The 22,174-nt window shown below is 45.3% G+C and overlaps 1 protein-coding gene across 1 annotated transcript in view; it reads left to right on the forward strand.

Moving 5' to 3' along the window:
* Positions 1–21,867, forward strand: part of sptlc3 (serine palmitoyltransferase, long chain base subunit 3) — an 88,662-nt gene extending 66,795 nt beyond the window's left edge. Inside the window, exons 13-14 of the mRNA XM_034184248.1 lie at positions 21,202–21,331; positions 21,455–21,867. Of these exons, the coding sequence (XP_034040139.1) occupies positions 21,202–21,331; positions 21,455–21,568 (244 nt within the window). The 3' untranslated portion in view covers positions 21,569–21,867. The remainder of the gene's footprint in view (positions 1–21,201; positions 21,332–21,454) is intronic.
* The last annotated feature ends 307 nt before the right edge of the window (positions 21,868–22,174 follow it).

The following is a 22,174-nucleotide window of genomic DNA, read 5'->3' on the forward strand; positions in this document are numbered from 1 at the left end:
TTGATGCACCTTTTGCAGGCAATTACAGCCTCAAGTCTTCTTGAATATGATGCCACAAGCTTGGTGCACCTATCATTTGGCAGTTTTGCCCATTCCTCTTTGCAGCACAACTCAAGCTCCATCAAGTGGATGGGTGAGCGTTGGTGTGCACACATTTCAGATCCTCTCCAGAGATGTTCACTTGGATTCAGGTCTGGGCTCTGGCTGGGCCACTCGAGCACATTCACATAGTTGTCCTGACAGCACACTTCTTTGATATCTTGGCTGTGTGCTCTAGGATCATTATCATGCTAAAGAATAACCACCCCAGTGTCTGAGGTCAAGAGCCGATCTGGAGCAGGTTTTCATCCAGGATGTCTCTGTACATTACTGCCATTCAATCTTTCCCCTCAAACCTGACTCGTCTCCCATTTTCTGCTGCCTAGAAAAACATCCCCACAGGCATGATGCTGCCACCACCATGTTTCACTGTAGAGATGGTGTCCTAGTTGGCTCCAAACATGATGCTTGAGATTCACAACCAAGATGTTCAATCTTTGTCTCATCAGACCAAAGAATTTTGTATCTCATGGTTGAGAGTCCTTCAAGTACCTTTTGGCAAAACTCCAGGTGGTGCTGCCATGTGTCTTTTACTAAGGAGGTGGCTTGTCCGTCTGGCCACTCTACCATACAGACCTGATTGGTGGATTGCTGCAGAGATGGTTGTCCTTCAGGAAGGTACAAACTCTTGTCCATAGAGTAATGCTGGGGCTCTGACAGAGTAAACCATCGGGTTCGTGGTCACCTCCCGGACTAAGGCCTTTCTCCCCTGATCGCTCAGTTTAGGTGGGCGGTCAGCTCTCGAAGAGTCCTGGTTGATCCGAACTTATTCCATTACAGATGATGGAGGCCACTGTGCTCAATTGGGACCCTTCAAAGCTAGCAGAAATGTTTCTATATCCTCCCCCAGATTTGAGCCTTGAGACAAGAGAATTCCTTTGACTCATGCTTGGTTTGTGCTCTGACATACACTGTCAGCTGTGGGACCTTTATATGTAGACAGGTGTAGTGTCTTTCCAAATCATGCCCAATAAACTAAATTTACCCCAGGTGGACTCTAATTAACCTGTAGAAACATCTCAAGGATTATCAGTGGAAACAGGATGCACCTGAACTCAATTTTGAGCTTCAGGGAAAGGCTGTGTTTTTTGAGGGAAAAAATGAATGTCATCCATTTTGGAATAAGGCTCTAATGTAACAAAATGTGGAAAAAGTGAAGCGCTGTGAATACTTTCCGGATGCACTCTATGCAAGTGAAGACATGTTTTAGTGAAAATATGTGTATGTGAGGGTGAAAATGAGAATGTGTGTGTGTGTGTGTTGTGAGTCAAATGAATAGACAAGTGAAAACTTCAGTTTTAGTGAAAATTTGTGAATATGACAGTGATCATGTAGGTGAGAGTGAAAATGAAAATGCACAGTGTACGAGTCAAAATGAGTATGCAAAGGAAAACATACGTTTTAGCAAAAATGACGTATGAGTGAAAATGTGCGTGCAAGTGTGGGAAACGTACTGTATGTGTGAAGGAGAACACGACGTGAAGTACTACATGTGTATACAAGTGAAAATAAATGAGTGAAAATGCGTATACAGTGTAAATAAAACATCTGTTTGTCTGTATGATATGAGAGATCTGAGCCTGGAGGTTAGAAAGGGCTGTTGACCAAATTATCCTCTGTTTGATTCCTCATCAGGAAACTCACTCAGGTGCCCTTGAACAAGGCCCTTCATCTCCCATTTGCTCCCGGTGTGCAGGTGCACATCTTAGATGGCAGCACTCTGAGAGTGGTATAGTGTGAATGTGAACCATCATTATAAAGCACTTTGAGCATCTGCATTAGATAACAAAACCTGAGAGAAATGCAGTCTGTTTATGCACAAAACTGAAATTTCATTTGTGTTCAAAATGTAGCAGGATGAAGGTCCTGGGTCCTGATTGATTGAAAAGACGTTCCCGCAAGCTTGGCTAACAGGGAATTCCCCTTTGGCTGACCTGGTAGAGGAATGGTCTTTAGTGTGAGCCGTCCGGGGTTCGATCCCACCGCCGTCCTGGCCACAAAGGTCCTACCGTCACAAAAATAATAGCAGTGTGTTTAAAAAAAAAGTGAGTAAAGCTCAAAATCCTTATAATAGCTTTTATGTCCATACATTAGGAACACTGCACGTTATCCAAATCAAAATCTGAAGAAAATTTATCATATTTGTTTTTACTTTATGGAAAGTGAAGAAAAAGGAGTATTGGGCTGTTCAAAAAATTAGCAGTGGCTGTGTTTTTTCTTACAGGTGGCCTTTATTTACCACCCTTTCACACATAACTCAGTTGAATCCAAATGGAGCACAAAGCAGTATTTGAATGGCACTCATGAAATTTCGGAGCCGCCTTCTACAGCAGGCGCCACAACCATTCAGCCACAGCACATGTACTCTACATTTATGTGTCGCACACGCCCAGAAACCCATTCGAACAGCGAGCAAGATGAGGTCACACTGCCATCTGATCATGCTCGCAACATTCACATGGCATGTCTTAGGCAGGTCGGACACATCGTGCACAAAATCATCGGCCACGTCGAATCCTGGCCGAATGGTGTGATTGAGACAGCCTTCACACCAGTGGCCGAATGCCGGGTGAGTGGCCATTCCACTCACTCTCGGCCTGAGTCCAGGTGCCACCCACGAACATCCAACACCACTCACACGGCACTTAGAAAAGTTGGGGCCATTCGCACTGCCAGCATGAAAGTAGAGAGCAGGAGGACCACTTTCAAGCTGGCTGTGTGAATGGCCCACATTTTCTAAGTGCCCCGCTAGTGTGCCGTTAACAAGCAACACAAATGACGTGTGAGTGTGCCACCCCCACCCAGCAACACAAATGGTGTGTCGTTCCACTGAATGGGTAAATGTGAGGCATCATTGTAAAGCATTTTGAGCATCTGCACCAGATGAGGGGAAATAAAAACACTGTAGGAATGCAGTCCATTTTCCAAAACTGACTAGGACCGTGGCAGTTGTCCGCAGCGCTTCTGGTGGGCGTCTATGGAGGCCGACGTCCGGAGTACATCCAGGCCTGCACCCACCTGTGCCAGGGGCAAGGCTGACCACAGGAAGGTCCCCAAGGTCCTGCTCAACCGATTCCTGTGCCTCATCACCCCTGGTCCCACATCGGCCTGGATTTTGTCCACGGGTCTCCCACCGTCCTAGGGCAACACCACCATCCTCACGATGTGGACCGATTCTCCAAGGGCGGCCCACTTCGTGGCCTTCCCGAAGCTCCCTACGGCCCAGGAGACAGCGACCTCCTGGTCCACCACGTCCGTCCGTCTGCCATGGGATCCCTACTGACGTAGGTCTCGGATCGTGGTCCCCAGTTTTCCTCTCTACGTCTGGAGGAGTTTCTGCAGGGAACTGGGGGGCCACCGTTGAGCCTCTCGTCCGGTACCAATCCACAGAGGAAGGGACAGGCAGAGCGGGCCAACCAGGAGTAGGAACAGACCCTCCTGCTGTGTGTGACATCCGCGCACCCGATGGCCTGGAGCAACCACCTGGCCTGGATCGAGTATGCGCATAACAGCCAGGTGTCTTCTGCTACCAGCCTCTCCCCGTTTGAGGTGTGTTTGGGGTACCAGCCCCCATTATTTCCCGTGGTGGAGGGAGGAGGTCGGTGTGCCCTCGGTCCGGGCCCACCTTCGGAGGTGCCGTCGAGTGTGGCGCACCGCCGTTCTGCTTTGTTGAAGGCCCGGACAAGGGCCAAGACCCATGCAGACTGCCGGCGGTCCACGGCCCTGCATACCAGCCCGGGAGGAGGTGTGGTTGTCAAACGAAGGACATCCGCTTCAGGTACAGTCACCGAAACTGATGGACAGGTCATCGGACCATTCTGCATCCTCAAGGTCCTTAGCCCTTAGTCCTTAGCCCACCCGGTGTTCCACATCTCCAAATCAAACCGCACCAACCCTCACCACTCTGTGCTCCCGGTCCGGCGCCGCCTCCTGCCCGGATCACTGACGGGGAGCCGGCTTGGACAGTGCGCCGGCTCCTGGACGTCCGTCGAATGGGCCGAGGGGGTCAATATCTGGTGGACTGGGAGGGGTATGGAACCCGCAGAACGTCCTGGGTGAAGAGGAGCTTCATCCTGGATCCGGCCCTCCTGGCCGATTTCTACCGTCGACACCCCAATAAGCCTGGTTGGGCGCCAGGAGGCGCCCATTGAGGGGGGGTCCTGTTGTGTGGGCCGCCAGAAGAGGATGGTACTGCTGGCCCACCACCAGAGGGGCCCTGCCTGAAGTGTGGGCTTCAGGCACGATGAGGGCGCTGCCGCCACGGACATAGCGGGAGTGACAGCTGTCACTCATTATTTCCTGACAGCTGTCAGTCATTCATGCTTCATCATCTCACTCCATAAAACCCAGACGTCATCTCCACCTCATCGCCGAGATATCGTACTTCTTTGGAGGTAACCTTCTCAGCTGCATATCAGATAAGTGAATAGACAGATGCTGCACGAGTGTGTGTTAGAGGTGGAGGTGGAATTCCCACCTTAGTTGTTATGGGGTGTACACACACCACACTTGACTGTCTTTGTTCTTCGCCAGCAGTACCAGATCCGACACGCGGAGACGGTGGTCACCCTGGGGGACTCGGGACCTGGCGGCTCCAGTATCCTTCGGGTTCAGGTGGCGGTGGAAATCGTGTGGTTCCGGTTCTTCTCCAGACGGACGTCTCCTATCGTCGAGCCTGCCCACACGACACCTTTATCCATTGACTTGTATTTATTCTATAATCTGCTCTGTGTTGTGCTCATTCACAACAGTAAAGTGTTTATATTCGACCTCTTTCATTGTCTGTTCATTTACACCCCCTGTTGTGGGTCCGTGTCACTATACTTTCACAACACCAATACTCTTTTCATATAAGGATGGCATAGAACCAACTGAAAAGGCAAGGTATCTCTGGATAAGTTAAAGGTTTTGAACTGAAAAGACTCCTATGATGACAAACTGTGTTGGTCAGCTGATGAGGACCGTCTGTCCATTGCCTGTCCTGATATTGTGAACTATCTTGTATTTTCACCAAGTCCATACACAGCCAAGGATTTTTAAAACGTTACAGGAGCCTTGTTGCATGCAGTCAGTTGTATGTGGCTGGGCACGGGAGTGAGGAGCAGTTGGATGAGGAAAATTTTGTGGTTTCTAGCCAGATAAGATCATCGAGCATTTCAGCTTGGGACTCTGATGAGGGTGGTTGCATCTCCTCCACTCTCCCTTATCTCTGCTCTCTGCTTTAACCTTCAAGTCCCTACTTCACCAGACTGTGAATTCCTCAGATTATATTGGATACTGGATCTATTGGACTACTATGGATTAATCATGGAATTGATCAACTGGTCTCTGAAAGCTATTGACACCATCTTTTCTACAAGAAGGTTAGGGACCGGAGGATCCTACTGCCCAGATGGACTGTATCCTGCGGGCTATGTTAGCAGAGAAGATTGAATCTTCGACTGGACTGGGTTGCTTGACGTGAGGATGTTTCGCTTCAAATCGCAGAAGCTTCCTCAGCTAAATTTTGCTCTGGTGGTCCGACTTCTGTCTTGACTCTTGTAGAGAAGAATAATCAAGAAGTCACAAAAGCTGGAGTTTTAACCTAACCAGACCCCTCCTACCGAGGACTGCTATAGGCTGGTGACTAAACCAATAGCTCTAATTCGCACCTACTGTGCTTAGTTAGCACCCTCCTAATGACAGGGCAGCTGTCACTCTCCTGATGGCTCCCTTGACGACTCTGCTGATGACGTGAATGACTCATTACCATGAACAAAAGACTGAAACTGCTGTGACCTGAGTACCCCATTGTAAACAGGGGATAAAGCGTTATCTCAGACCCCTCCCCGGTTAAGGCTGGGTTTCAACCGTTTCACAAAGAATGCCTCCTGACACTCTCTCGCAGACTGAGGTCTGAGGTCAGTCTGCAGTTCATCTCCACCTTAAAGACACTAACCACACGTTTGACAAGGACAAGGAAGTTAAAATATTAGCAGAGAGAAGAAATGGTTTGAATTAGGTTGCGAATTAGAGCTATTGTATAGTCCACCAGCCTATAGCAGTCTGCCTCTCGGTAGGAGGGGTCTGGTTTAGGTTTAAAAACGCCAGCTTTGTGACTTCTTGATTATTCTTCTCTACAAGAGTCAAGACAGAAGTCAGACCACCAGAGCATGAATTTTCGCTGAGGAAGCTTCTGCGATTTGAAGCGAAAACGTCCTCGGGTCAAGAAACCCAGTCCAGTCAAAGATTCAGCTTCTCTACTATGGACAACCCACTGGACAACTGAGAGCCTACACAGAAACATTGCGGGCTATGTCTCGGACTCCTGGAGGTCGTGGCATGTGGCATGCTTTGCACCTTTCTCTATGAAAGACGTAGAGGATTTATTCATATTTGGTCTTATGGTAGCAGGGCTGGTACATTCTGGCTTATGTGCTGCCCTGATCTACCGGAAAATTGGCAAGACAGCGGCATCAAGAACCACGGACCCTTGCTTTTCCATCATGATTAACGAGTTGGGCAAGGCAATGCAGTTGCCCAACTCAATGCAGTTGCCCAAATATGTTAGTTGTTCAACAGTCCGGGGTCTCCATTGTCGTATTTTGTGCTTCATAATGTGCCACACATTTTCAATGGACGTCAGGTCTGGACTGTAGGCAGGCCACTCTAGTACCTGCACTCTTTTACTACGAAGCCACGCTGTTGTAACACATGCAGAATGTGGCTTGGCATTGTCTTGATGAAATAAGCAGGGACATCCCTGAAAAAGACATTGCTTGCATGGCATCATTGCACCAAAACCTGGATGTACCTTTCAGCATTGATGGTGCCATCACAGATGTGTAAGTTGCCCATGCCATGGGCACTAACACACCCCCATACCATCACAGATGCTGACTTTTGATCTTTGTGCTGGTAACAAACTGGATGGTCTTTTCCCTCTTTTGTCTGGAGGCCATGACGTCCGTGATTTCCCAAAACAATTTGAAACGTGGACTCATCAGACCACAGCACACTTTTCCACTTTGTATTTGTTTATTTCAAATGAGCTCAGGCCCAGAGAAGTTGGTGGTGTTTCTGGATCTTGTTGATGTATGGCGTTCGCTTTGCATGGTAGAGTTTTAACTTGCACTTGTAGATGTAACGACGAACTGTGTTAACTGACAATGGTTTTCTGAAGTGTTCCTGAGCCCACGCGGTAAGATCCTTTACACAATGATGTCGGTTTATAATCCAGTGCCGCCTGAGGGATCGAAGGGTCACGGGCATTCAATGTTGGTTTTCGGCCTTGCCGCTTACGTGTAGAAAGTTCTCAAGATTCTCTGAATCTTCTGATTATATTATGGACTGTAGATGATGGAATCCCTAAATTCCTTGCAATTGAACGTTGAGAAACATTGTTCTTAAACTGTTGGACTATTTTTTCACGCAGTTGTTCACAAAGTGGTGATCCTCAATGGAATCTCCACTTTGCTTGTGAACGGCTGAGCCTTTTGGGGATGCTCCTTTTATACCCAATCATGACGCTCACAATCAGTTCCCAAATGCTTATTTGGTGTTATTAGAAGGAAAGATGATCTAACAGTGGTAAACTTACCACTGTCCCAGCTTTTTTAAAATGTGTTGCAGGCATCCATTTCAAAATCAGCAAATATTTGCACAAAAACAATAAGGTTTATCAGTTTTAACATTAACTATCTTGTCTTTGTGGTGTATTCAACTGAATATAGGTTGAAGAGGATTTGCAAATCATTGTATTCTGTTTTTATTTACATTTCACACAACATCCCAACTTCATTGGAATTGGGGTTGTAAATTAAATCAACTCCAGCAAAGAAAACACAAAAGAATAATGAGTTGTTTCTAATTCAGTTACTGTTGATAAAATGGTCTGAACAGATCTGCATGTTTGCCGAATTTTTCCCTTTCAAGTTCTGGTTCAGAGCAGCCAGCCATGCCCAACATCCGTCTGCACACTTCTTAGTGCCCCTCTACAGCTGGTAAACATTAATAATGTCTCTCCACATTGCCATCACCCTCATTGATTGTGGCTACCTGCCACATTACAGTAATAGCACTTGAGCTTCGACATCCTGCTGATTTCTGGTCGAGTTGATTTGATTTGTTGTGGTGTTGATGCTTGAGCATCCTTTGTTGTTATGAAGTGGATGTCTCCAATATGGCAGCCGGTAAAGTGTTGCATCACATACCTGTACCTTGTACAACGATCAGCTGCAGTCAAGTAAAGACCCCGCTGAGAACGATGAGCATTGATATGAGCTTTCTGTAGATCGTTTCTGATAGTATGTGCAGAGCTCCTTTGCTGTGCAAATCAATGTTGCACAGCCTCTCTGGGTGGCTGATCTTAGACCATCACTCAAATGAAGATGCTGGATGTGATCATCCTGGGCTGGTGTGGTAATGTATTCTGGGATTGTGGGAATAAATTCTGAGAAACAATGCTGGAGCTGACTGATGGTAGTGACAAGAACATTCAGTTCATGGGCAAAAACTCGTTGACATTTCTGCAGCCAGCATGCCAACTGTGCACTCTTTCAAAATTGTGACGTGTGGCTTTGTGTTTGTGATAAAAACATTTAAAGTGTCCTTTTATTGTGTAGATCTGTGCAATAATCAGGCTGTTTAATCAACATCTGAACATGCCACACCTGCCAGGTTCTTAACTGTGAAGTGTTTACTCACATAGATTTGTTCAACAGAACTTTTTTTGTGGCCCCACAAAGCCAATGTTTTAAACCAGTAAGAAAAACAAATGTAAAATAAGTAAATAAATAAATGAAAAAAAATTACATAACATAAAATTCAAGAGTAGTTGAGAAATTTCAATTTCACTTTGTCAGACACACGAGAGTTAGGCTAAAGTCTAGGACTGCAGCCCTGGCCTCTGGTGGGACGTATAGTTTGTCTTTTGGTCCAGTTCCCGGGTCCGGGCTTCGTGCCAGGGCCTCCGGACGATCTTCTCCACGTCCCAGGTGAGGGTGGCCACGATAGTGGACTCAGGCAGGATGGCTCCGGTGGATCCGACAGCGCAGTTTTGACCTCCTCTTCGTGTAACCGGGACAAGGCATCTGACCTCTGGTTCTTGGTCCCGGGGCGATAGGTGATCCGGAAGTCAAAACGCCGAAGAACAGTGACCAGCGGGCTTGCCTGGGGATCAGCCGCTTGGCGGTCCAGATATCCAGGTTCCGATGGTCAGTGAAAACCACGAATGGCACAGACGCTCCCTCCAACAGGTGTCTCCACTCCTCAAGAGCCTCTTTCACCGCAAGGAGTTCTCGATTGCCGAGTCATAGTTCCGTTCAGCCGGGGTCAACCTGCGAGAAAAGTAGGCACATGGGTGAAGAACCTTATCGGTCTCTCCGCTCTGGGATAGCACGGCTCCTATCCCTGAGTCAGAGGCGTCCACTTCAACCATGAACTGGCGGCTAGGGTCGGGCTGCACCAAAACTGGTGCAGTAGAGAACCGTCGTTTCAACTCCTTGAACGCGGCTTCGCACCGATCCGACCAGGTGAAGGGGACTTTTGGAGAGGTCAGGGCTGTCAGGGGGCTAACTACCTGACTGTAGCCCTTAATGAACCTCCTATAGAAATTAGCGAAGCCGAGGAACTGTTGCAGCTTCCTACGGCTTGTTGGTTGGGGCCAATCTCTCACCGCCGCAACCTTGGCCGGATCAGGGGCGACGGAGTTAGAGGAGATGATAAACCCCAGGAAGGACAAAGAAGTGCGGTGAAACTCGCACTTCTCGCCCTTCACAAACAGTCGGTTCTCTAACAACCGCTGCAGGACCTGATGTACATGCTGGACATGGGTCTCAGGATCCGGAGAAAAGATGAGAATATCGTCCAGATATACGAAGACGAATCAGTGCAGGAAGTCCCGCAAGACGTCGTTAACCAAGGCTTGGAACGTCGCAGGGGCGTTGGTGAGGCCGAATGGCATGACCAGGTACTCAAAGTGACCTAACGGAGTGTTAAATGCCGTCTTCCATTCGTCTCCCTTCCGGATCTGAACCAGGTGATACGCATTCCTAAGATCCAGCTTAGTAAAGATTTTGGCTCCATGCAGGGGGGTGAACACAGAATCCAACAACGGCAACGGGTATCGGTTGCGAACCGTGATCTCATTCAGCCCCCTGTAATCAATGCATGGACGGAGTCCGCCATCTTTCTTGCCCACAAAAAAGAAACCTGCACCCATCAGGGAGGTGGAGCTCCGGATCAGCCCGGCAGCTAATGAGTCCCGGATGTAGGTCTCCATTGATTCGCGCTCAGGTCGTGAGAGGTTGTACAGCCTGCTGGACGGGAACTCAACGCCTGGAACCAAATCAATGGCACAATCGTACGGACGGTGCGGGGGAAGGGTGAGTGCCAGATCTTGCTGAAGACGTCAGCAAGATCGTGGTACTCAACCGGCACTGCTGTCAGATTGGGAGGGACTTTGACCTCCTCTAGCATGTAAACCGGGAGGAACCGAGGATCCTAAACACACCGATGGCAGGTTTCGCTCCACTGAACCACTACCCCAGACGGCCAATCAATCCGGGGATTGTGTTTCAATATCCATGGGAAGCCCAAAATCACGCGGGAGGTAGAAGGAGTTACAAAAAACTCGATCTCCTCCCGATGATTCCAGACACCACCGAGTACTGGTTGTGTCTTGTGTGGGATTAAAGGGCCTATACCCCAGCCTTGCGCCAAGTGTCAAGAATATTAGTTCAGTAACGTTTCTATAATCCTGCTAACAGACAAACAGCACAGAAAACGTAACATGCTGGGCAGAGATGATGAGTACAAATGTGGCATTGAAAATACAAATAGGTCAAAATATCTCAACAGAAGTCTGCAGATGATCAGCAGAGTGAGGGTCTACAATAATTCAGAACCCATTTGTTGCCAAAGTAGGTTAAAACAAACCACAATAATTACTGGTATAGTTTTGTTTTACGCTTTTTACTCTTTTAATTGTTTTATTAGTAAACGGAGCGTGCCGCGGCCTCAACTTTACCTAAATTCTGGGTCTTTTAGTGAAGCTTAGGGCTAGCGCCGGCAATCACCTTAGTGTTTCTTTTGTTTTTCTTGTGGCTTAATGCTGACAAATTATACTGTATTTCTTGTCTTTCTGATGCCTGATTCTGCTTTTGTGCTGGCGACCCTCCTGTCCTGTGCACCAACAGCATTTCCTGTATATTTGTTTTGTGAATTGTTCTGTAATTTATGTCTGTAGCATGGCCCAAGCAGAGGGTCACCCCTTTGAGTCTGGTCTGCTTGAGGTTTCTTCCTCAGAGGGAGTTTTTCCCTTACCACTGTTACTGTGGGGGTTAGTAAGGTTAGACCTTACTTGTGTGAAGCGCCTTGAGGCAACTGTGTTGTGATTTGGTGCTCTATAAATGAAATTAAATTGAAATTGGAAAATACTTTTCAAATGCTGTTTAAGCCAGGGCTGTTTTTTAAAGTCACATGGTTCTCGGTCTTCACACCCGTGTCTCTCGTAGCACTCATATGTCTAACAAATGTTCCCCAGGCTGTGACTCTGGCCCTTTGTAATTCCTTTTTACTCCATTAAAAAGTACACTTTAGTACATAACCACAGCTGATTAGAAAGCAACAGAGGAAATGGCCATGTTGTTTGAATTAGGCATTCAGCGAGCGACCCTTCCTGTCTGTGCTTTATGTCGGCTCAGCCCTGCTCTGCCATAATAAGAAGGTGAAGCTGGCAGACAGCCAGCCCCTTCTTGTGGCAGGCATCGGAACTGCGCTCCAGATTTAACAGGATGGCCTTTAACAAGCACGATAATGTTTGAAGTATGAACACAGTGCCTCCTCTGACAGCTGGCTGCAGTAAACTCCTGAAGGAACCGGGCAGGAAAAGAGCCAGCGAGCATTTGGATTTGACGTATTTGTTGTTGTGGTGAAATCCTCAAATCCTACATTAAGTGGATTCTGGTTGACCGACAAAAGTCTGCGCACATATGTTCTGGAAAACAGTCATGTTATAACTATTTTATGAGTGAACCAAAATAAATACCCAATGAACAGAACTCTGGGCTTTTTATAATCTGAGTCAACCTTGCTCAGAGGGGCTTTATTCATGAACTGTTCTCCATAAAAACCTGCGCTGGCATTGAAATTAACTTATTAAATGTGTCCATTTGTGTGTGTGTGTGTGTGTCCGTCTGGCCCAGCCTCTGTTGCATTGTGGGTCTGTCTTACCACATGACAGAAGAAAAACACTCGCAAGTTGTCACTCGGTGTCCCACCCGCAGACTTGAGAGGGATTTCGGACACGTTCTCTTAACCAGTTTTATCTTGGTCACACCAAAATCCTACAAGGCCCTAAAGTGGTGAAAATCCCCAGCCTTAAATGGAAACAGATGTCAGGGTTTTTTTTTAGCATTCTTATCCTATGTTTGACCATTTCCCTCTACAATCCCTTCCCCTCATGTGTGAGAAAACCACAGCAGCCGCCCAGTAGGGACAGATGGTGCAGAGTGGAAATGGTGGTCAGACAGCATCTCCGGCTCTGTGTCATCACCTGGCACCCGCTGTCCGCCACATGGCCACCGAGCGGCAGCCCATTACAGCCCCAGACCTGCTCCAACCTCAGAACACTTATGAGCACGTGCTCCAGAGACCCCTGACCAAATCAGTTTCTTGCAATCCTGCTTGTCTCTTGACAACCGCGAGCAGAATTAATCTGTTGCTGACATTTTGGAATAATGAGCGTGACTGTCTTCACTGTGGTTCGTTTCAGCTTTCAGTTATTCTCAAATGAGTGTGCTGGCTCGCTCCGCCCGCAGTCCAGGAAAAGATCCAGTGCTATTTTACGGTCTGCAGTCACAATACGGAGATAGTCGTGGTGACAGAGGTGCAACCTGAGCTATTTTTTAATTGATTCTCAGGTGAAGGTGGTGCATGAGCACTCTCTGGTGGTGGCAAAGGAGATGTGTAGGGCCGTTCTCTCTCACACACAGCTACATGGCAGTCTGAAAATGTATGATGTGAAAGTATGTTGAGGCTTGTGTATGCGGTCAGATTATCTCCATGTACCACCAAAATAAGTATCAGGTAGTACACAGTGTTTGTGTTACACCGAGTCATTGCTCTGTTTTGCAGGAGCTGGTGGACTACTTGCGTTCTCATTCACACAGTGCAGTGTACGCCACGGCTATGTCCCCGCCCGTCGCCGAGCAGATCATGCGTGCAATGAAGTGCATCATGGGAGTAGAAGGAAGCACAGAAGGTGAATATCTGCATCCACAGTCCCGAGTCTTAACAGGGACAAATATTGTGTTTGCCTTATAAAAACCTTTTACACCTTTATATGATTTATTTTATGGAAACAAAAGCAAAGTAAATCCAGAGGACAGCGCTGGTGTTAACATTATGGGTGAGACCAGACCTGCACAAAAGACAAACAGCTGCTTGGTCACAAAATGTGGGAGTAATTACAGAGGTCTGTAGTGCTGGGAAAGGGGGGCGGCAGTCCTGGTGCACACGTGACCCTAGCATGGAGGAAATGTTCATGTGTGTTGTGAGGAGGTTTGGACCTCCAGAAAAATTTCTGCTTCACTGATTAGGAAGTCATTACAAGAACAACCACAAACATGCCTGTCCAGTGTACTTTGTGGTTGTAGTAATGGGGTTAGTACATAGGAGGAAACAAGGGTGTAAACAGGAATTACTTTCTTTTGGTGGTGGGGGTGCGGGGGATGTCACTCCACTGTTCAGTACATGTCTATTATTTGTAACAGTGAATCTTTTTCTATTCGTTCATTTAGGGCCTGACTTACTAAAGGTTTGGATGTGTAAAAATGTTTGCAAATGCCATTGTACTCACAAATTCACGTGCATGCTGATTTATTAACAAATTGCACCTAGTATTGCATCATGCAATTTAGGGTTTGTCCACCCGAGTGTGCAAAATTCTGGGAGGCAACATGCAAATTGATGAGGGTTGAACATGATTTATCAAGGTCAGAAGAAAATTTGGTATGTTTTGATTACATATGTATTGGGTGACTGACGTCAGCTGACTGTCACAGACCGCTGTTCCAGCAGCACAGAGACTGCTGCCTCCTTGTAAAGAGGTTAATGTTCCTCTTGTGTTTATTTCTTTAAGAATAAATACCTCCATATGTAAAAGGTAGACCACTCTCCATTTCGGCGCAGCTTATGATAATTACAGTCATTGATGTGTCACACAAATAAACACAGACAGCTGTGCACACAGAGCAAACAGAGGTGTGCATTCTGCTAGCACAAAGTGCGCAGTTACCTGTGCCTCCGACTCCGAGCTGTGCAGGTATGTCTGTGGGTTCTGCTGTGTGCGTTACTGTGTGCACAGAGCTCAAATAGGCACGATGTGTAGTGCCAGCAGAATGTAACATAGCTATTCGCCAGTTTCCTTCAATACTGTGGATGGAGGAATAAGTAACCTTTTTAACTGTCAGCGTGTGAACATGCAGTCCGGGACCTCAGGTAACGAAGCACATACTGTTAAGTGAATGTAGTTAAATATGTGTATTCGATGTATATCCTCCAGTAACCTAACGTAGGTGGCTGGTTTAATTTTATTTTGCACTTACAACCATTAACACACACACACACACAATCCTCATTCATGTACTGCTGTCAGTGTCACATTACTGCCCACTGTTAACTTCACATTTATTCACAAAAATGTCTCCACCCCAAAACACAAAAAAAAGGGATTTCCCACTCAATTTTACACTCGTTAATCTGGAATCTTAGTAAATCAGGCCCTGTTTTTTAGCCATTTTACGTAGTGAATCATTTGCTAAAGCAATTACTTCACTAATGTTACAAGTGATTTGAAACAGATTTTGACTCTTGAAGCAGTTATCCAGCAATACACAAGAGTGAATCATTTTCCAGATCAAGGAAGCTCCACTGTCCACTGCGTCACCACCATGTTACAAGCACTTTCAAACAGTGGATGTTTCCCAATTTTGGGTCTGCACCCTTCTAAGGATTGTGTCCCAAAACAGTCTTCAAGCTTCAGTGCTGAGACGCAACAGAGGCTCAAACAAACTGCTCTGAAATTACAAAGTCTAGCCCACAGAGCGTTTTACTGTTGCGTCATTACATCATTATTGCATCATTACGCCCCTAGCGGGGCGGGGAAACCAAGCTAGCGTAGTGGATGTAACCTATTTTAATAATTATTTTTTCAGTACGTCTTTATACTTATAAATATGACTTATTTGTGATTGTGCATGGGAAGACTATAAATGTACTTTTGTTTTATTGATTTTTTTTTAATTTACCAACCGTTTGTCTTGGGTGGGTGGGGGGGATAGCGCAGTGACTCATGGGATTGTTGGGGAAAAAGACTCCACGTTGGGTGCTTTACAACCAGCCCTTGAAATGACACCGCTTAGTTGTGCCACTTATGATGTAAGCAGCTGATGAATGCAGCCTTACAAGCATGCAGCTGCTGAACTGGGACTTGCCAGTGGATAATTTTGTGAAACAGTTGTTTCATTAAGTGTTTTGAGCAACACAAAACAAATCATTTTCTAAACCACTTGCTTTATGTAGCATTTTGATCCATTTGAGACGATAAATCATTTACTGAAGCAAGATCCTCATTTATTGTTTTAGCATTTGGAAATGTTAAATCTTCAGAAGTAATTGTTTAATTTAGTCTTTCAGAAACATTTTTGTTTGCATTCTTACATTTACTTTTTAAGCAATTCAAAAGATTTAAACATTTTCTGAACCAAGGAATCTCTGCTGCATAAAATATGCCACCAGTGTTTCAAGCATTTTTGAAACATTGAATCATTTTCTAAAGCATTGGTTTATTGAGCATTCTGATCATTTTGAAACACTTTCTCAAGCAGTTGTTTCATTTATTATTAGGAGAATGTGGAAATCACTCACTCACACAATCTTCAACTGCTTAGTCCAGTTAATGGTCACGGGGGGCTGGAGCCTGTCATTCCCTGTCAGAGCCTGCAGGTGGGGGTAACAGCGGGCAGCGACATTGATGTAACAATTGGGGCAGATGAGAGAGCTGGGAATTTGATTCTTTAATAGCTCTCTCCCAATGTGCAGGAAGCATTTGGGTAGATTCTGAGGAGGGTGAGGCAAGGCAGCTCAAGTTATTGGGTTCGATTCATTTATTGTTTTCAGAATTTCAAAATGTAATCAGTTGTTTTTAACTGGCATTTTGAACATTTGTTTAGGGGATGGGGGTTGTGGGGGACGACGAATCCGATATCCACCCTCGAGCTGCACCTTTGGTAGGAAGTAGCAGATTTACAAAACACATTGCAGTGTCTGTGTTTAAAGTCACCAGAAACACACAAGCTGACAGCAGTCAGTGGCTGCCTCCGGACATTCACAACAAGGTCATAGGTCACAGTTAAACTGCCACAACTCCCGGGGCATTTTCAGAATAGGATGAGGTGTGGATTCACACGCAGACACAGAACACATCCACAGGAGTGCTGTGATGTCTGTGTGACTCCAGACTACAGCCTGATGTAGATTGTTTGAGGTAAACGTTTTTTCTTTGTACAGATCTGTAACTTCATCTGGCTCTGACCCAACATGCTTCTTACCTGACGTAGCCCAGAGAAAATGCCGTGGTGCAGAAATCCGTTTGACCTGTCTTACAGATGGGAATGAACACACAAAACACTCACTGAAAATATCAAATCACTATCAAGGAAATGAGCAATGTGTAAATACATTTTCCTGTTTTCTTTCCTGTTTATCTCTTTGTTAAGTTTCACTCCCCCTATTTTGGACTGTTAGGTGCATGGCTACATGTTTTCTCCTACTGCTGTGATTCATGCACTTGGCATGTTTTTGATGTTCACATCTCCCTGTCTTATCACAAAGGAACAATTTCCAAAATGTTTTTTTTGGGGGGGGGGGGGGGGGGGGGGTTTGGAACATTGCCGTACATTATATTTCCCTTCCTTCTTCCTTTTTTCTCTGTCTGCTTAGATAAAGGGATTTAACTGCTCTCTTGCACCTCTTTGAGAGAACTGCCAATCTGTTCCCAGGTAATCAGAAGGAAACAGAGCCGTGTTCCAACGCCGAGCCAAGCCAAATTCTGCTTGATTCATAACGCAACCCGGCTCCCCAGTGATTCACATCATTAAGGAATCTAGGGGCTTTGTGGTGCCCCCCCCATCTCTGCTGCATGTGATTTGTTTTCTAATACATATTTATCTGAACAGGATGTAATTGTTGAGCATATGTGTATTCCATTTCGGTCATGGCTACGCTCCAGTGGTGGGCCAGAGTCGCTCTTTTGTGGGAAATCCATCGCAGTGAATTTGCGAGTGCACATTCTGGCAACATGTGAATGAGTGCACACTGCCGTCAGGCAGACAAAACTGAAACATCTGCTGCTGCAGCTGAGCAGTAATCATGAGTAAGTTCACAGTTGAGGCTGGTACGGCCCAGACGGAGGTGAAGGACTCAGGATGATGCAAAGCCCTCGCTGCACATTAGCTGGTAACAACAGATGACGATTTTCCCCGTCCTGCTGGGGATAGCAGAAGCATCACTGTTTTACGTCCCCATTTTACATGCATCTCTCTGTAACTGCAGGGATTAGACGGATCCACCAACTGGCAGACAACACCAGGTACTTCAGAGCCAGGCTGAAGGAGATGGGCTTCATCATTTATGGCAACGATGACTCCCCTGTGGTTCCAATCCTCCTCTACATGCCAGGGAAAGTGGTGTAAGTACAGTACACACCATCATAAGACTGTCCTGGTCACAGTTATTGGCACCTCTCAATCTTCAGAAATGCATGAAACAACCAAATTTGTCATCAGAATATTTAACAAAATGTCCAGACTTTTTCAGCAACAATCAAAATGGCTTCATCGAAAGAAATAAAAAAAAAGACATAAAATATACGCAACCCTTTGAATTTAAAGTAAATCATCATTTTGCAGCCATCAATTATTAACAGTAAATCTGTCTGAAGTAGGCAATTCTCAAAAACTGAGTGATTATAAGAGAAAGACCAGTGAGGGAAGCCACCAACACACCTGTGATGACTCTGAAGGAGTTATAGGATTCTGATTGGAGAAATTGGGACTGGAGTTTGTTACATCACAAAGGCTCATTCATCCATACATTTTCTATACCCGCTTGCTCCAGTTAAGGGTCATGGAGGGCTGGAGCCTATCCCAGCAGTCATAGGGCGAGAGGTGGGGTACAGCCTGGACAGGATGCCAGTATGTCACAGGGCCACATATAGACACACAAACACACCTACTGTCAATTTAAAGTTTTCAGTTCACCTAACATGCATGTTTTTGGATTTGAGGAAGCCAAAGGACCTCAAGTTAACCCACTCAAACATGGGGAGAACATGCAAACTCCACAAAGAAAGGCCCCAGGCAGAAAGAGATCCCACGACCTCTTTGCCATGAGGCAACAGTGTTAACCACTGAGCCACCGCTGCCAGACGAAGCCTCGTGTTGGAGTGAAACTAACAGTCCCATAGAATCATATTTGTCTAATAGATTACAATTTGTTCATGTAAATGGGGAATCTTCTTCACAGACTAAAGTTAATTATGGAGTTCCACAAGGTTCTGTGCTAGGACCAATTTTATTCACTTTATATATGCTTCCCTTAGGCAGTATTATTAGACGGTATTGCTTAAATTTTCATTGTTACGCAGATGATACCCAGCTTTATCTATCCATGAAGCCAGACGACACACACCAATTAGCTAAACTGCAGGATTGTCTTACAGACATAAAGACATGGATGACCTCTAATTTCCTGCTTTTAAACTCAGATAAAACTGAAGTTATTGTACTTGGCCCCACAAATCTTAGAAACATGGTGTCTAACCAGATCCTTACTCTGGATGGCATTACCCTGACCTCTAGTAATACTGTGAGAAATCTTGGAGTCATTTTTGATCAGGATATGTCATTCAAAGCGCATATTAAACAAATATGTAGGACTGCTTTTTTGCATTTACGCAATATCTCTAAAATCAGAAAGGTCTTGTCTCAGAGTGATGCTGAAAAACTAATTCATGCATTTATTTCCTCTAGGCTGGACTATTGTAATTCATTATTATCAGGTTGTCCTAAAAGTTCCCTAAAAAGCCTTCAGTTAATTCAAAATGCTGCAGCTAGAGTGCTGACGGGGACTAGAAGGAGAGAGCATATCTCACCCATATTGGCCTCTCTTCATTGGCTTCCTGTTAATTCTAGAATAGAATTTAAAATTCTTCTTCTTACTTATAAGGTTTGAATAATCAGGTCCCATCTTATCTTAGGGACCTCGTAGTACCATATCACCCCAATAGAGCGCTTCGCTCTCAGACTGCAGGCTTACTTGTAGTTCCTAGGGTTTGTAAGAGTAGAATGGGAGGCAGAGCCTTCAGCTTTCAGGCTCCTCTCCTGTGGAACCAGCTCCCAATTCAGATCAGGGAGACAGACACCCTCTCTACTTTTAAGATTAGGCTTAAAACTTTCCTTTTTGCTAAAGCTTATAGTTAGGGCTGGATCAGGTGACCCTGAACCATCCCTTAGTTATGCTGCTATAGACGTAGACTGCTGGGGGGTTCCCATGATGCACTGTTTCTTTCTCTTTTTGCTCTGTATGCACCACTCTGCATTTAACCATTAGTGATCGATCTCTGCTCCCCTCCACAGCATGTCTTTTTCCTGGTTCTCTCCCTCAGCCCCAACCAGTCCCAGCAGAAGACTCCCTCCCTGAGCCTGGTTCTGCTGGAGGTTTCTTCCTGTTAAAAGGGAGTTTTTCCTTCCCACTGTAGCCAAGTGCTTGCTCACAGGGGGTCGTTTTGACCGTTGGGGTTTTACATCATTATTGTATGGCCTTGCCTTACAATATAAAGCGCCTTGGGGCAACTGTTTGTTGTGATTTGGCGCTATATAAAAAAAAAATTGATTGATTGATTGATAGTTACAGTGGTGATATTGTAATTGAATACTCTGAATTGTGCAAACTGTTCAAATCACTTCAGAATGAAGATAAATTGCTATTTGGACTCATCAATCATTTAGTAGCAGGCAGAGATGCCAAATCTTAGAATTCTTCAGAGTCTTCAGTCATGTGGGCTTAACTATTACACAGCTTGTTTTAGTTCATTTGCTTTCTAACAGGACGATTCAAAATATTTGAGTCATTTTTGATAACAGTGTGCTGTAAGAATGTGTTCTCTGGGCTGCACAACCTCAGATTTTCTTTTTTAAGTTGACCCTTAAGTCATGAAAGTCGAATCAAGGTTGACTAACTGCTGATGACATTGAGTAAAAAAAAAAAAAAAACTGATTAATACCACCATGTGAGAATGGGATGCCTTCAGTCTGTATCTGCAAAAAAATGAATGCAGAAAGGTTTTATATGAAAATGATTTAAGGCTGTGTCTACATCCATTCATGGCTAAAGATGGGAGTGGCAAGCAGGCTCATGCATATGTGTACAGTGTCCCAGTAACTCAGATTATTAAAGGAGAACCGTGCATATACAAGGCTTTATCAAGAAGTTCTCACACCTCACCAAGTTTGGTGCCAGTTTTGAACATGTTCAAAATTTTCTGCAGTCAGCTCTTGGCGGTCTGGTGCAGGTCGACGCAACTCGACATCCAGCTTTCACAGCAGACATGGAAATAATTACCCCTAGATATCAAGAGTTGAGAATAGGGTGTACATCAAGTTGCAACAAGCCATTCTGAACAAATGCCAAGGTGGCTGGAAGTCCACAGAGAAGAGAAACGACTCTACTGAAGGTTTGTGTCTGCTAAGAAAAACTCTGTGCCAAATGATGCCAGGTACAAGCTGCTTGGGAAAATCAGCCAAAGTGCACTGAATTGTAACTCTGCCCATTATTGCACAAAATCATGCAAAACTCAGCCAGGTGTGAGAGCTCCTTAACTCTGGTGAAAAGAATCCAAACAAAGTACATTTTGTTGAGTAAAATTGACTGGGACTTCTGGGACTTCATTTGGTCCCACTCCAAACAGAATTGTATATCTTGGAGTATAATCAACTGATGTGTGTCTAGCGTGTAAGTGAACATGTAACATCTGTTGCATCTCTCTTTGCTGCTGACTAGGGCTTTTGCTCGAGAAATGCTAGCAAGGAAAATTGGTGTGGTAGTCGTTGGCTTTCCAGCAACGCCGATCACAGAGGCCCGAGCTCGCTTCTGCCTGTCCGCGGCACACTCGCGAGAACTGTTGGACCAGGTATATACACACACATCACCATCACAGATGTGCCGGTTTGAAATTCTCCTCAAAGACTTCAAGCTCTTTTCACTCACCTAAATCAGTTCAAATGTCTTCTTTTTTCTTTGTTTTTCTGGTCAGGTGCTGCACCATCTGAATGAGGTGGGAGACTTGCTGTGTCTGAAGTTCTCACGGCGAAAGTATTCCTCTTGGCCTGACCTCTATGATGAGACAGACTTTGAGATTGACAGCTAGAATGACCTTGGACACCTTCACTTTAGTGTCAAAACTAAGCATCCACGTGGTGGAGAGAACCAGCGACGTCTCACAGCTCGGGCCAAATCTTTGGCAGCTGCTTTTTTATGTTTGTAAGGATTGTGATGTAATGAAACACTTATTTCTGATTTTAACAGGAGAAATGTAAATGTGAAAAGCTTTATTTTTTCAGTATATAGTTTAAAATTCTTGCTGAGCCTTTAATAATTTGTCTTCTTCAAGTTGTCAGATATATGCTGAGACAATCTGTTGTACATTAAATCCCCTTCTCGTTCTCATTCATGCTCATTATGCAGTATCCTCCAAATGCTGAGATTCAAAACATTGTCATATGTAAGGGGGTGGAGCCAAGAAGTCCTGTTGGGTGGGAGGTCTCATTGACCACAAGGTGTCACCATCATAGTGTTGAGCATTAGGAAACATGCAATGACTTTGAAGCAATTGTTCAATCACTATTTCAAGTGTTTCAAAACAGTGAATCTGTTTTTGACGCAACAGTTTCATTTGCTGTTTCAAAACAGTTCACATTCTGAAAGTGATGTTTCATTTAATTTTTCAACCTTTTCAAAATTGAATCATCCCCTG

The sequence above is a fragment of the Thalassophryne amazonica genome, chromosome 13 (genome assembly GCF_902500255.1).
Source record: "Thalassophryne amazonica chromosome 13, fThaAma1.1, whole genome shotgun sequence".
NCBI lineage: Eukaryota > Metazoa > Chordata > Actinopteri > Batrachoidiformes > Batrachoididae > Thalassophryne > Thalassophryne amazonica.